The following is a 14,497-nucleotide window of genomic DNA, read 5'->3' as shown; positions in this document are numbered from 1 at the left end:
ATGGAAAAGCCCGGTAGCGAAAGCCTGTGCTATGGAGAAAGCCAAGGCAGAAAAGGCAGTGTTAAAGGCTAACAGCTCTTCAAAAGATCAATCGAAACGGCTGGCAAATGAGATCATGGTTGACAATGATGAGGTCGCAGGCCTAGCGATTCGTCGACTAATGACGCGTGCAGCCTCAGTGGTACTAGAAGAGAAGTGGGCAAGTGCCGGTGAAGGGGGCGAGCTTGATTGTCTCCCGTGTCTTTGGTGGGTAAGATGATATGGATTTGGGTTTTGCGTACATTGTGTAGAAAGGTTTGAAACTGCCGGTTGACTTGACCGCTTCCGCTAAGATTATCCAGGTATCAGGCACTGTCCCTGCCAAGAGTTTTTGATAGACGAAATACCGGCTCTAGTCTTCATCGTGACAACACCACAGGGACAACAAACGCGAAAAGTTCTTCCCGCTTATTATTACCTACCATCCTCGTCGTTCATAAGGTTCTTTCGCATTGCTGTGCTCGGAATCAAGATGGATCAACCCAGCCAAAGGCCTCGGCTCGTCCATGCTCGCGGAGGACTTTCCGATATCATGGTTCGAGCGAATATAGCACTCAGCAGTGGCAGACCAGAACAGGCCATCCGCCACTATACGGAAGTCCTGTACAAGCTATCACCCGCTCATGTGTGCGCCTTCCTTAACCGTAGCATGGCATACATAGAGGAGAGGTACTACGAGCTTGCTGTGGTGGACGCCTATCGTGCTTGCATCGCAACGAGCGAATTGGGGAAGGTACGTGTTTCAACAGTGATTACTCCTCAATCATGACCCCAACCTGAATCGTGAGGAATGGTTTGTCCTCTGAGCCTTGTCTCTTAACGCCACTATCTGTCCTGAAATGGGCTATCTTCCTTCCTTCTGATTCCCATACTTGTTTGAGTCTGTTGAAGAAACACGCTGATTCCCAACTTCCATTAGAATACTTTGATTGGAAACGAGCGCCTAAGCAAAGTAGGCAAGTATATCAGGGCAGAGCGGCTGCATGTTAACGCAAACCACAAATGGACGAGGCCACCACATCGCAACATTGGAAACGGTTGGGCGAGGAGTCCCCTGGCCAGTATTGTCGTCAATGCTACCCCAGAGGTCACTGTCCCCAATGGAGCGCAAATACGGCCATTTGGGACATCCAAAATACCACTTGTCAGAGCTTTGGATATCCGCGCTGCCTATCGACTATGCGGCGCTCTCTTTATGATTGGAGGTGGTGCACGAATGGATGCGCTTGGACTCATCGATGATACCAGATGTAGGTACCTTCAGTGTCCAACTTTCCTGTTCTGTGTCATATTCTGAGTATAGGCGGCAACTTGTAAAGCTTTCGCTCAGAGAGCATGTCTCAAAGCCAAAACTGAATCTTAAACAACCAATGCTAATTCTGAATTTGCCGTAGCGAGAATCGAGATGAGTCCTTGGGAAAGCCGTTGGTTCGATCAGCTGGGCAACGAAATCATGAATCAACTCGTCGACGAGGTCGACCCCAATGATCCGCACTTAGGCCAAGATACACAAGACAAGCGAGACGAGCGTATGACAGAACTTAAAGAAAGCATGAAGGCTACGACATCAAGTGGTGGCTATGGTGACTACTCCTGGGACCCGGTAAGTCTCAATCTAGTCTTATTCGCCCGCTTTATTGGTGCCGTTACTGGGACACAAAGCCATTTCTAGAGCAAAATCTCTTGTTCTATCCCACTGTTCACTTCCTTAATGATTCATTCGCCCCAACACCAACCTCAAAAGGAATGCTGACCTCGAGATCGCACAGTATGAGCCTAAATTAACGGAATCCGACTGTCAAAAGCAAATCCACGCTTGGGTGGAGACTTGCAGCAGCAATTGTTCGGCTTTAATCATTGAACCAGAGAAGACAGTGGATACACCGGTCGAAGGTCTCAAGCCATACATTGAGCTCCGAGCCAACCGGGACATCGACTCCGGAGACGTGGTACTGTCCAAGCAGACGATCTCCAATGTGGCGACCAGCATCCCCGAGGAGGTGGAGGCAAAAAGACGTGCCGGTAGTTACAATGATCTCTATTGTAATGGTTGCGCGTCTTTGCTAGCTGTCCCTTTACAGTGCCCCAGCCTGTTTGTAAGGACCCAGACTCCTACGAACTCAGACATTCGCCCAGGAGCCAGTGCCGAGGAATCTTCTCACGATTTGTCAAGCGCCCATAGACCTCGGTCCTTGCCGACTCCATCATCCCCTCGTCAGGGCTTCATGTTCTGTCGTACCAACCACTTGGTGCCCACATGTTCATCCGCCTGCCGTGAGTTGACTGAGGCTTTCGACAACGGAATCTGTCGGACCAAGATTGAGCAAGGACTCCGTCAGAGCCATTTCAACGATCCAAAGCCGAGGTCAATGACCGACTGCAAGACTCAGTGTCTTCGTGACCTAATCTTTCTTCGCCACATCACCATAGCCTTAAATCTTGGCGAGAGTCCACTCAGAAGCAATGACCTCAGGTTTGCCACTTCAGGCCCCAACATGCGTGGTATAGAGGATTGCGAGGTGGAGCCGTGGTCCTTTATATCGCACGTCGTCCGCCCAATACGCTACATCCACCAACTCTTCGAGAACACAAACACGGACCAGTTCGTCAACCTCGGCATATTAGATGGCTGGATCATCAATACCCTCCTCGTCAAAATCAACAGAGCTATGCGCATCACGAAAGGCCCTCGCTACGTCAAGTGCTTCGGAGCCGACGGCATGCTCGATACCGCTTTCGGCCCGTGGGATGAGCGCTGGGAAGGACTCGCCGAGATTCTAAAAAACCAGGAAGATAAAACCCACTGGATCGCAAGCATCGATTCATTGTTCAACATGATCCGTATCGCCGACCCTGCATTGGGGGAGACTCCTAATGTCACCGTCGTTCTAAGAGAGGGAGTGAACGTCTACGCGATTGAGACGGATGCTGGGCCCGCTATCAAGGCCGGAGAGCCCCTACTGAGAGCTGCGGAAGGGCTTGAAGCACCAGCGGTGAATGAGAGGCTGCACACGGAGGATTTGCCAGGTCCAATGGAAGAGACTCACGATGGCGAAGAGGTGCATTCCGGAGACACGAGTGAATTCCTGGAAGAGTTCAGCGCCGACGGGGAGGATCTCGAGGACGAAAATGATGCGGATGAGCTGGGCGGAGAGGGGATGGAGGTGGATGGTGGGGATTTTCAGCTCTTTGATTGAGGAGTGGATTGGATCGATGGTGAGGAGGGATTGATGACTGTCGTTTCCGGCCTTTGATTAGGCAGCGTGGAGGATGAGTGACATTTCGATAGCCGCAGTCGAGGCTTTGAGACTTCAGAAGTGCGGTGCTTTGTACATTAGATCATGGTTGAATAGCATGTTATCCTCGAACAACAACTCAGAAATGGGTCGTTGACGACCTTGTATTGACGGGGCTGATACCAGCAAGGATATTCGAGTCCTACATTCGGGAGATGGAGCCTCTGGATTCAATGCTTACTCTCTCTCACGAACATTGCTTTGGGTGGTCATGGTCCGTAGCTTCTGCCAATCTATTCCAAATGCTATGTACAACAGCTAGAGATGAAGAGAGTGAGAGCTCTCCGACGAGAGATCCCCTCTTCGGCCACCCTCGTGATCCATGCTTAACGCCCTCCTTGTCAATGTTCCCACCCCCCCTAAAGTCCACTCAAGTAAAGGCCATCGTCTTCTTGATCTCCGCAATTGCCTTGCCCGGATTCAACCCCTTCGGGCACGTTCTCGAGCAGTTCAGGATCGTGTGGCATCTGTACAAGCTCATGCTATTGTCCAGCATCTCTTTCCTCTCGGCCTTGTGCTCGTCGCGGGAATCGGCGAGCCAGCGGTATGATTGCAGCAGGACGGCGGGACCGAGGTACTCTTCGCTGTTCCACCAGTAGGAGGGGCAGGATGTCGAGCAGCAGGCGCAGAGGATGCATTCGTAGAGGCCGTCGAGCTTCTTGCGGTCCTCGGGTGATTGGCGGTTTTCGAGGCCCTGGGAACCATTCATGTTAGCGTTAATTGGGACAAAGAAAGATGGTGGGGGATCTCAGAGAGAGAGTGGCAAAAGGTGCGGAGGCGTACATCTTCGGTCTTGGTGTCACGCTGCAGGTATGGCTTGATCGATTTGTATTGCTTGTAGAATTGGGTCAGGTCCGGAACGAGATCTTTGACGACGTAGGTGTGAGGTAGAGGGTAGATGCGGGCTTCGTGGGATGTGTTTGCTGGGATGCGGCCTATACACACAGCTCGTCAGCGTCCATGCTATGTGGCTAGACTTTGATGGAGACTTACATAAACAAGCCAGCGTATTGACTCCATCAATATTCATAGCACAACTCCCACAGATCCCCTCCCTACAACTCCGCCTAAATGTCAAGGTAGGATCCACCTCATTCTTGATCCGAATCAATGCATCCAGCACCATCGGCCCTGTCTTGTTCAAATCCAGCGTGTAAGATTGCATCTTAGGCTTCTCGGTGGGCGTATCAGGCGACCAGCGGTAGATGTGGAAGGTCTTTGTTCGGGCCTCCGGAGATTGAGCGGGCTCGTGGATGGTGGAGGTGTGTTTTGGGGAGACAGGCCGTTGAGTGGCAGACATGGCTTCACCAAGGTTGGAGATGGGTTCGACGGTTGCATAAGTGCGGCGGAGGAAAGGGGACAGGGTGGAAGGGCGAGTGGAGGCGAGAATGCGGGACGTGGTGGTGCGGAGGACGGCCATTGCGGATGACGGTGAGGGTGAATATAAGCCAATGGAACAGATATTATACGATGGCCTTTACTGAAGACTGGCTGCCTGTGATAACTTCGCACTTGGAGATGGGTGATTGATTGAGGGTGGTGGTGGGAGAAATGGAATGGGGAGAATGACGGCGGAGGAGAAGAGGCAAAATGCACCATTCAATCACAACCGAGGGTGAAAGATCTGCCTATTCCATTTCGGGTATAGGGTGGTATAGGGCGTAATCAAATCCCAGCGTTTCTGATTGGCTCATCGGAATCGCCCTGTGTTCTCCAATTTCAGCGCGTACTGATACTGCCATGAAACGTGAAGCGGACGCAGATGCTCTGTATGATATAGAAGGTGCCGACTTGAGCGACTACAATCTAAGAAGTGGTGTTTCGAAGAATGGAGAATCCCAAGGCTCAAGGAAATGTCCAAGAGTTCCATCTACCGGAATGGGAGACCACCGCTCGTCATCGCGGAGAAAAGCAGGTCCAGATTGGCAAGAAATCGGGTGTGAAAGAACGCGTATTCTTGGTCTTTGATCGTGTCATGCCCGGCCACAGAAAGTACTTTGGCTTCAGTAGAAAGATCGCCTGCATTGCCATTTTCGTAGGATTATTGATATTACTAGCCGTGATACTTGGTCTTGCAATTGGCCTCAGCAAGAAGTCCAGGTATGCCTCTGCCCCAGCGTAGAACTTCAAGAACTTGCTCCCTAAGTCTCTGCTCAGCAACCACCAGAATCTCCCTTTGGGATCGCAGACTTACACCGGCGATCTCACCTACTACGGCCCTGGACTAGGTGCCTGCGGCATCACTTCCTCAGACACCGACCACATTGTATCCATCAGTCACTTTACATTCGACGCTGTATCCAAAGGCTCAAATCCGAACGCCAATCCGCTGTGCGGACACAAGCTGAGAGCTGTTCGCAATGGCAACAGCATTGATTTGACCGTTGTAGATCGATGTACGGCCTGGTCTCAATCAACTTTCGCAAAAGCGACTGGCTGACTGGCTTTAGGTGTGGGCTGTCAACCTACTGACGTGGACGTCAGCCCTGGGGCTTTCAAGCAATTGGCTGATCCGAGTCTTGGACGCGTTGAAGTGACCTGGGCTTGGCTGCCCCCTGTGCCCGCAACCTGAGGAATAATGTCAGAATCCTAGAGAATCTTCAGCAGGGGGTGACGAATCCGGAAATCTGCGCGCGTTTGGCTCGGTGACCGACACACAGCAGGTGACTTGCAGTACAAGTACTCCTTGTATTCGTCAAACCGGATACCAATCTACCAAGCCTTGTCACTGTGCTACGTTCTGAATCCTGAATCTACAGTTACTTCACTTTCGGCTCAAGCTGGAAGTCAACACAACCAGCGGCGATTTTCCCGGTAGAAACGGGCGTCGCCAGCCTTTCACTCGATACAACCTGTTGGAACGACTCAACACTCGCTACCACTAGTACTCATTCGGCCTAGTCATTGATATATGAAGGCCTTCCCTGTACATAGATATCCTTCTTCCTTAGACATCATTAGGAATACCATAACTAGTGATAGGTCTCATTATAGCAGTAACTGCATACCCAGGTATTACCAACACAACCAAAGGATGGCTCCAATGCCAACAGAAGCGCTGCTTTGGAAGCTGCAAGGAAATACATATTGGAAGGATGGGAAATACCTGAAGGCTATCGATTGGTAATTCAACGGTTCTTCCATCACGAACTTTGACTGACAAAATTCAGCTACGATGAGGCTTTACGACGGGTATCGACCGAGGAACATGCCCTGGTACTCCTCTTAAACCGCTGCCAAGCCAGATTGTCGTTTCAACACTACGACGCAGCACTCGAAGACGCGAAGGCTGTGCTCGAAATCGACCCAACGAACGAGAAAGCACTCTTTAGGGCTGCTCGCGTCTCTTACGATCTAGGAAGTTTTGCTAGATGCTATTCCTATCTAGCGAAGCTGAAGAAGCACTACCCTGGAAACAAAGCTGCCGTCCAAGAGATCAAGCGGTGTGAACTTCGATCCCGAGAACAAGCTGGAGAGTTCGACTTCGAATCGATGCTAGATGAGGCAATAACCAAACAGGCATCACCGCGCTTGGATCGCGCAGCCTACATCGGACCAATTGAGGTCCGCAAATGCGCCATTGAGTCTCATGGTCGTGGGCTTTTCGCCACGAAAGCCGTAAAGGCAGGCCAGCTGCTCCTGTGCGAAAAAGCTTATGCCACCGCATTTGCTCCATATGATAGCAAGGCTGCGGCAGACATTAATCATTCCAAAGACACTAGCTCTGACGGGTCCAAGTGGAGATTAAAGCTCCGCACAGAGCTTGCTGCGAGTATATTCATCAAGTTGATTCGGAACACTAGTGTTGTTTCGGCATTTGCGGACTTGTACTCGGGTCCTGACGCTGATGAAGAGATTGATGAGGAAACCAACCTTCCTGTGGTTGACAGGTGAGGAGTCTGAACCAAGCTATTTTAGGCATCCTGCTAACAACGCCCGTAACAGTCCTTTCATTCAACATCGAATCTTCTATAATGCGTTCGCATTCCCAAGCCTTACCTACGAGTTTCACTGGAAGAGCGGCCACACCCCGGATGACCTCAAGGCCGAAGAATCAGGCTCCATCGGCGTTTGGATCTTTGCTTCTCATATCAATCATAGCTGCTATCCACTTGTACGCCGGACTTACATTGGCGACATGATGATCTTTCGAGCTCAGGCAGATATCCCAGCTGACACTGAGCTAAAATTTGGCTATATATCTTGCTTGGAGAGTTACAAGGCACGTCAAAAGATGCTCAAAAAGTGGGGTTTCCGGTGTGAGTGCCAGGTGTGCTTTGCGGAGAAAGATTATTCCCAGAAGATGGTCAGAAAGCGTGCCAAGATCACCGAAGAGATTATTGAACGTTTCGAGAGGAGCACTGCAACTGATCTTGGAGTGTATGGTCATTGCTCATCACACGGCTTCACGTCTTGGATCTGACATTTGATTAGGTACGCAAACCTTCTCGACGCTCTCGACTTTACTTACATCAACCCACCAGCCATGGAACCGCGCAAAAGCATGGTGGGCCCCATAATCAACCTCATCTCCGCCTGCCACTCCGACGGCCTCGCAACCCAAGTGATCGAGCTGACCCTTCGAATGTTGCATGCCCTTGGCTTTGAGACAGAAATCACTGCAACTTCCTTCAAGATCACGCGTTGGGGATTTATGGTTGATGAAGTGGTTGTTGCGTTGGCAGATATGTGCGATGGATATGCGGCTATCAACCCTACACTACATGAAGATGTGCTGGAGGTAGCGAAGACGGCGTACGAGATTATGTGTGGGGAGAGAGTTAGCTGGGACAAGACGTACGGGAGTGATAGGCGTGGGAAACTTGGAGGCACAGCTGGAAGGAACGAGGATATTGTGGATCGGGTGCAGGGGATGAGGTTTGTTTGAGGCAGGGAGGGATGCTTCCGCTGGCCAGTTGCGGGCAGCATCCTCATCGATAGAAGAAATCAGAAATCAGAAAGACGCGGATGCACGAGCACAGCAGTCGATCTACTCGACACACACATTTACAAGCAGTGATCATCCAAGACTCACTGAGTCGAATACAGAAATGCCAGAAATCCTTGATCATTCGCTCTAGAAGCTTCGTTTTTCTGCGGCCATTTCCAGATTCCCCACATGATACGAATACACTCTCTATATCAATGCATACATGCGCACATTGCTAGCAGCGACTGGTGCATTTTCTCCTATGTTGCGCTCCTCCGCCTTTCTATCGACGGTATGACGACTCGATGCGAATTGTACGCGATGAGAAGCGGGACGGATTTTGCTCGTTACGACTAGACCAAAAGGTGATCAGTAGTAACTTAGTCCGTCACTACACAGTAACCTATACTAGTTATCGGCTTGAAAGCGTATGACCGCTTTCCCACACATCATGATGACGAATTGTAGCCAAAAGATTATTTTTCAGTCTTCATACTTAGATAGTTGCTGTATAGTCTCAGCGGAAACTTCAGTCATCCTCCAAGAAATAGCATGGAAAAATTGTTATACTGGTTGCGCTTGTTGTGTTGTAGATTTAGAGAGAGAGCGGAGCATCGCCTCGCTCTTTCTCTTCTCTCTTCGCCTACCCCGCAGCCACAAGGCTGCATGGCCTTGCTGCAGGACCGTTAGGCATCAGTCACAGCCTCACTTCCTCATCTTAAAAGCATTGTCATCATCTCTCTTCATCAAAAATTCTTTCCTTCCTTCGATATCCATCTTGTCTTTGCGAACAGGTCGCTGTTCTCCCCGTCTACACCATGGCCGAACTTGCCGCGGCCGGCAGTGCAGTGGGCATAATTTCTCTAGCCATCACAACCTGCCAAGGTGTCCTCTCCTACTACAATTCATGGGACACCCAGGACCAGAACATCAGCCACGCGAAGGGGAGAATCGAAACACTGCGGAGCAGTCTCTCTGCCCTTGAAGAGATCCTGCCGAAGATATCGTCTTCTTCAGCGATTGCTGGCCATGTGGAGCGGTGCGTGCTCTCTTGCAAAGAGGGCACCGCGAGGCTGGAACAATTTCTGGGAAAATGTCGCAAGAATCCTGCTCCCACCAGCCTTATAGACAGACTTCGAGATTGTCGACAGAAGGCTATATTTCCTTTTCGACAGTCTTCTTTGGATAGTCTCAAAGAAATTTTGCGGGATCTCGAGGATAATCTGGGTACTGCGCTCCGGGTCTTGCAACTGTAAGTAACATCTTTGGTTCTTGCGTTTACTGCCAGATCTCCGATTTGGTCCTAACAATTGTCCAACCAGTGACACGTCCGAAGCCCAGTTCCGACGGACCTCAGACTTGGTGGATCTTACAAAGTCGACAGCCTCATCGGTTGATGGCGCTAGCCGGGGTATTTCGATTATTGACCATAAGGTGGACGTAGTCATGGGTGCCTTGCCACAAATCCAACAAGGTGTGGCTCAATTTACGTCCGATGTTCCGATGCTTCATTCTTCTATTACAAGTATGGAGCAGAGTATGGAGCGAAGACTTCAGGCCATTGAAAGGGTCACGTCCTGCATCTTGCCTGATTTCCAGACCAGGCTTGATCAGCTTCCCCTTCGGATCGAAGAAAGTCTGGCAGCATCTACCGCTTTGGCGGGCCGGACTCTATCAGTAGAGACCTCTGGCTTGAAAAGTACCAAGTCAGCCATGTCTACAACTCTCAATGACATGGTATTATCGATCGATCGATACAGGATTTTATGCCGCTGACGATCTGTCAGGATGAGGACGCGCGAAAGCTTCAACTTGCTCTGGCTCAGAGGCCCAGCATACTACGGACTGTCTGCGATGAAACGGGCGGTCTGGAGATGAATATCGAACGTATATCCACAATGATGGCGCAAAACGGAATTACACAGGACCGTTGTAAAGGGAAACGGGCCAAGCAGATACCATACTGCTCTTGCTCTACTCTGACCCGGAGAAGAGTCGCCACGTACTCGATTGGTAGCGTCGAGTTTTTCAAGACGTCCATGGAATCTTGCAAGCATTCGACTATCTGTCCTTTCTACATTGGGACTGAGGCAACCACAACAGTAGGACTCAAGATGGCATACTATGGGAGACTTTTAGCAAACACAGTTCGGGCTACTATATCCATCACGGCTGGAGCTGGTGGGTTTTCGATAAACCCTTGCTTGAACTATCGTGCTCTAGTCCCCAGGAATTCGCCAGCGTTCAGTCTTCTGAACTTAGACGAACTCATAAGGCTTCGCCGTAGCACGCCTCTATCCCAAACAAACGAAGTCTGCGAGTATTTCGAAAGTATTTTGCAACAACTCTACGAGTTGTTCAAGGATAAGGTAGCGTCACCAACCGATATAGACGAGGACGGACAGACTTTGCTCACTGTAATATCAGCACCTAACTGGGAAAAGGCTTCTCGCTGACACCTGCGTATAGAAACTCTGCGACTGCCTTTTTGAGCGATTGGAGCATAATACTGAGGGCTTTCGTATTCTATTCATGGGACTTCTCGCTGCTGGGGTCCCTCTAAACGAAACGGATAGTGAGGGAGGGTAAGTCAAATCAAAAATATTATAAGCGATGACAATTGTCTTAACTGAAATTCTGCATACTTTAGAACTGTTCTAGACTCCTTAGCACATTATGTCATATTGACTAGTCAGGAGATAAGAACCGACCGGAATTACGCTGAATTGGCGTTCGAGGCTGGCGCAGAACTATCGGATTCCTGGGTTCGGGATTATTGTTACTTGTACACTCTGGCAGATACTTATGCAACACGTTTAGAAATAACGATCAAATTTGACAAATGGATGGACGGTAATACTGCTTTGACAATCTTTTCTTTCAACTGTGACTAACGGATAGCAGATTCTGAATGCGGTGCACTCAGTGCCGCTATCCTCTGTCGCTCGGAAAGGAACACTGAACAAATTTTGCACAAATCCCCAGCAAGCATCCATGAGCGGAACTCACAAGGCCAGTCTCCTCTTCACCTTTCTTGCACTTGGCCGAAAGGTGTCATTCTGTTGCTTCGTTGTGGTGGCAGTGAAATAATCGACCAAACGGACCACCAAGGATATCTTCCTTTATCGTATGCCTGTGCAAGTAATTGTCTAGAAGCAGTGAAGCTGATGTTGGAGGCTGACAGCGCTCTATATTCTCTAAGCGGGTCTGATGATTGGCTAAGCTGGCTAAGCTGGCTAAGCTGGTCTTGATGATTGGTCTCGTAGGAGCACTGATGAGATAATCAGTCAATTGCAAACTGCACTAGTGGACCGGAGGAGCCGCCTGTACTCCTTAGCCACCACCAAGCTGTGTCGCAAAGATCTGGAGGAACTGAGAATTACTGACGATCGCATTCTTGACGAGAAGGCCTTTGATGTCTACAAAGCTCTTGCGCATAGAAATGTTCCCATTCCATCGGCACTGCGCCCTCCTTTGTACCGAACCACGTTGTTCCACAACACTGGCCTCTTCCCAGCCCTTGGTGATTCGCTTTATGGAAGAGGATTCATTGATGTGGATGGCATCGACGATGAGGGTCGCACTCCGTTGATGAGAATGCCAATCGCATATTTTTGGGGACTGGAGACTGCTCTGCAGCGCTCTGTGTGGCTGATATCAAAAGGAGCCGATCCCGGACGCAACCCTAACCTATGTGAAGGCATGCGGTGTGATCCGAGTACCACTGCAACTCATTACATATGTTCTTGGGTTGGTGGAAATGTGTATTCGCTGGTTGATTCGGAGCACAAGGATGAGATTAGGTGGGTTTCACCTGAGATAAAACGCACGTGGCTCTTTGGTACCTTGGACAAACTTGACGATAAATGTCAGTCGCTTTTGAGGGGATGTTTTCATTCAAAGCTCGATGACGACTGTCTCTGTTCCTGCTCAAGCCACGGCTGTACTCCCGCGGTAATGATGCTGAAAGGCATTACGTACTGGCTTTGTTCGGGAACCACTTCTGTCTCATTGAGGGGCGCTTATGGGTGATCGAATGGATGATTACTACCCTGGGCCATCGCCATGAGGCATGGCGGTGGTTGACATGCGAAATCATTCGATATGAAACCTTTGAAAAGCTTGGACTCACACATACATGCTGCAAGGTTGATCATGAAGGTTATGGTATGCCTACTGCCAATGATACTTCGGAGAGTGCAGAGATCCGTGACGAGGAGCGCTTGTTGCTCAGCAAATTGGACACCCTGGTCGCAGAATTTCAGGAGAAATACACCGAGCTTGGAGTAACGGTGCTGGAATTCTTGCGGGGATACTGGAAGGCTAGAATGGAGGAGGTTGAGAGAGAGGAAGAACCCCTGGATGACGAGGAGATTGCTAAGATCAGGGACTTGGGCGTCATCATACACCCTTGACTCGACTGAGGAGGGCGTGTCGTTTCGAGGAATGTGCGTTTCTAATATGTATGGAAGTTGGGCGTTGAATGAATGACGATATCATGTTCTATACAGCGAATTTGAAAGTGAAATGATACATCTGCTGCTTTGTAACGTATGCGCGGAGAGTCATGTCGCTACGACTGTTCACGAGTTTTCTCAGGGTCGACCTTGGCTACTTGATCCTCCAACGTGTCTCCACACTGAAAACATACGGAAAACGTGCATAATTGTCTACATGCAACTCGAACGAGAAACAATCCTCCGCTCCTTCTTCCATCCTCCCCAAAACAATCCCATCCCATCAAGGCAACAACCACAATAACTACCAGGCCGCGTCGAGACACGCAGCGAAGCTCATGACGGATCGCCGGACTCTGAGCCGGTGGTTCTGTACCGGTGGGGGATGTCTCTCGGAGAGGCTATGAGAGCATGGAAGCAGCATCGGCGATGCAAAAGGGGCAGGGGGAGATGGGATGATATGGTCCCTGTTTTTGCGGGCGGCTGGCTTTTGGGGAGGTATAAGGTATTGTCTTGGTTGATGGATGGATGCGTGCGTGCGTTTGGGTTGTCATGTTGGTGGGAGATGGATGGGAGGGGGGTGGGGGGATGACGGGATGATGGAGGAAAGAAAGCGATAGCGCTGACGTGTCTCGGTCTTTAGTGTTTTCGGTGCCGGTTCTACAGCTTTGTTGCGGCGCTACTGGATTAGACCCACTCTCGTTTCTATCTTCATCATCTCTGGTGGGTGAAGTGGCGGATGCGACGTTGGGCATCTGGAGTCGTGAACGGTGGTGTGGTGTGTCATGATTTGGCTTGGTCTGGTATGGTTCGAGGATTTTTACTTGTAGGTGCTATACTACGTCTGATTTATCTACATCGCTCCGGCAAAGTGCAGACTGTTGCCGGTTTTGCTCCGCAGCCTAGTCTAAGTCGCTGTAAGCCATTGGAGTCTCGTTTGCGGCCGATTGAGGGTTGGGATTGTCGCTGCACGCGCTGGGGTTCATGCCTTGAAAAATGGTTCGCAGCTTGCGTGTCTCAGAAGTCGACGTCCTTCTGTAGCTCAAGCGTGATGCGGCTTTTCTTGTCGCGCTGGCTCTTCGCCCTTCTTTCGCAATATGTTTTCGGAAGTTCAGCACACTCGGCGCATCGATTTTGGCGCACGGTATTCACTGGGTGTCGAGGAAGATTTGCAACCCGAAAAGCTACCTGTAAATGAATGGGTTTGTCCGAGGAGACTTCCATGATTCCACGGGTCAGTTCATCCTCTGGTGGCGGTGAACTGGCAGCCCTAAATGGACATGATCCCTTTCAAAGAATCCGTGAAGTATGATGATAGCCGAGGTTGAAAGGGAGAGTTGATGTCGCCATGACCTTCACCTCTTCAAGAATTCGTATCCACACTTTTATGGGATAGAGCGCGGTGTGTCTGTCTTGATGTTTAGCAGGAAAGTCTCGTGTTGCGGACTGGCGATGACTTACGACGATTCTTCCGCTCGTTTTTTTTGTGTGGAAAAATCCCGATTCAAGTGCAGTCGAAGCAACGGATACATGACACCATAGCACCAAGCATTCTCATCTTGGGCATAACCAGTCGTGTTTCTCTTCATTTGCTGTGCGGGTCTTGTTTCCCTCGCAGGCTTTCCGTCTGTTTTTTTTTGCGTCGCGAGCGTTCCGTTGAGCCCAAAGACGTTGCCAGGTTGTTCGGGACGGCTTTTACGGCGACGATCGAAATCCTTTTCATTTCAACGTGCTCCACAGGCGTTTGAACCGCTCGAGTGGTTCTGTTTCTCCTG

General features: G+C 50.1%; 5 protein-coding genes across 5 annotated transcripts; 4 read left to right on the top strand and 1 right to left on the bottom strand.

Moving 5' to 3' along the window:
• Positions 1–571: 571 nt before the first annotated feature.
• HO133_006840 (uncharacterized protein) lies at positions 572–3,236 on the top strand (the record flags this gene model as incomplete). Its single annotated transcript, XM_037297736.1, has 4 exons — positions 572–772; positions 959–1,289; positions 1,434–1,642; positions 1,809–3,236. The coding sequence occupies 4 exons, from the start codon at positions 572–574 to the stop codon at positions 3,234–3,236; spliced, it is 2,169 nt and encodes a 722-aa protein (XP_037146937.1).
• Positions 3,237–3,705: 469 nt separating this feature from the next.
• HO133_006839 (uncharacterized protein) lies at positions 3,706–4,755 on the bottom strand (the record flags this gene model as incomplete). The annotated part of the gene is made up of 3 exons (XM_037297735.1): positions 3,706–4,029; positions 4,119–4,270; positions 4,329–4,755. The coding sequence occupies 3 exons, from the start codon at positions 4,753–4,755 to the stop codon at positions 3,706–3,708; spliced, it is 903 nt and encodes a 300-aa protein (XP_037146936.1).
• A 408-nt stretch (positions 4,756–5,163) lies between these two features.
• Positions 5,164–5,872, top strand: HO133_006838 (uncharacterized protein; the record flags this gene model as incomplete). The annotated part of the gene is made up of 3 exons (XM_037297734.1): positions 5,164–5,435; positions 5,493–5,721; positions 5,786–5,872. The coding sequence occupies 3 exons, from the start codon at positions 5,164–5,166 to the stop codon at positions 5,870–5,872; spliced, it is 588 nt and encodes a 195-aa protein (XP_037146935.1).
• Positions 5,873–6,369: 497 nt separating this feature from the next.
• Positions 6,370–8,223, top strand: HO133_006837 (uncharacterized protein; the record flags this gene model as incomplete). Its single annotated transcript, XM_037297733.1, has 4 exons — positions 6,370–6,458; positions 6,506–7,225; positions 7,281–7,715; positions 7,770–8,223. The coding sequence occupies 4 exons, from the start codon at positions 6,370–6,372 to the stop codon at positions 8,221–8,223; spliced, it is 1,698 nt and encodes a 565-aa protein (XP_037146934.1).
• An 860-nt stretch (positions 8,224–9,083) lies between these two features.
• HO133_006836 (uncharacterized protein) lies at positions 9,084–12,680 on the top strand (the record flags this gene model as incomplete). Its single annotated transcript, XM_037297732.1, has 6 exons — positions 9,084–9,517; positions 9,588–10,002; positions 10,053–10,682; positions 10,735–10,850; positions 11,532–12,133; positions 12,427–12,680. The coding sequence occupies 6 exons, from the start codon at positions 9,084–9,086 to the stop codon at positions 12,678–12,680; spliced, it is 2,451 nt and encodes an 816-aa protein (XP_037146933.1).
• Positions 12,681–14,497: the final 1,817 nt, after the last annotated feature.

This window comes from Letharia lupina (assembly GCF_014066315.1).
Source record: "Letharia lupina isolate WasteWater1 chromosome Unknown contig_27, whole genome shotgun sequence".
In the NCBI taxonomy this organism is placed as follows: domain Eukaryota; kingdom Fungi; phylum Ascomycota; class Lecanoromycetes; order Lecanorales; family Parmeliaceae; genus Letharia; species Letharia lupina.
This window is presented reverse-complemented; position numbering and strand designations above follow the sequence as displayed.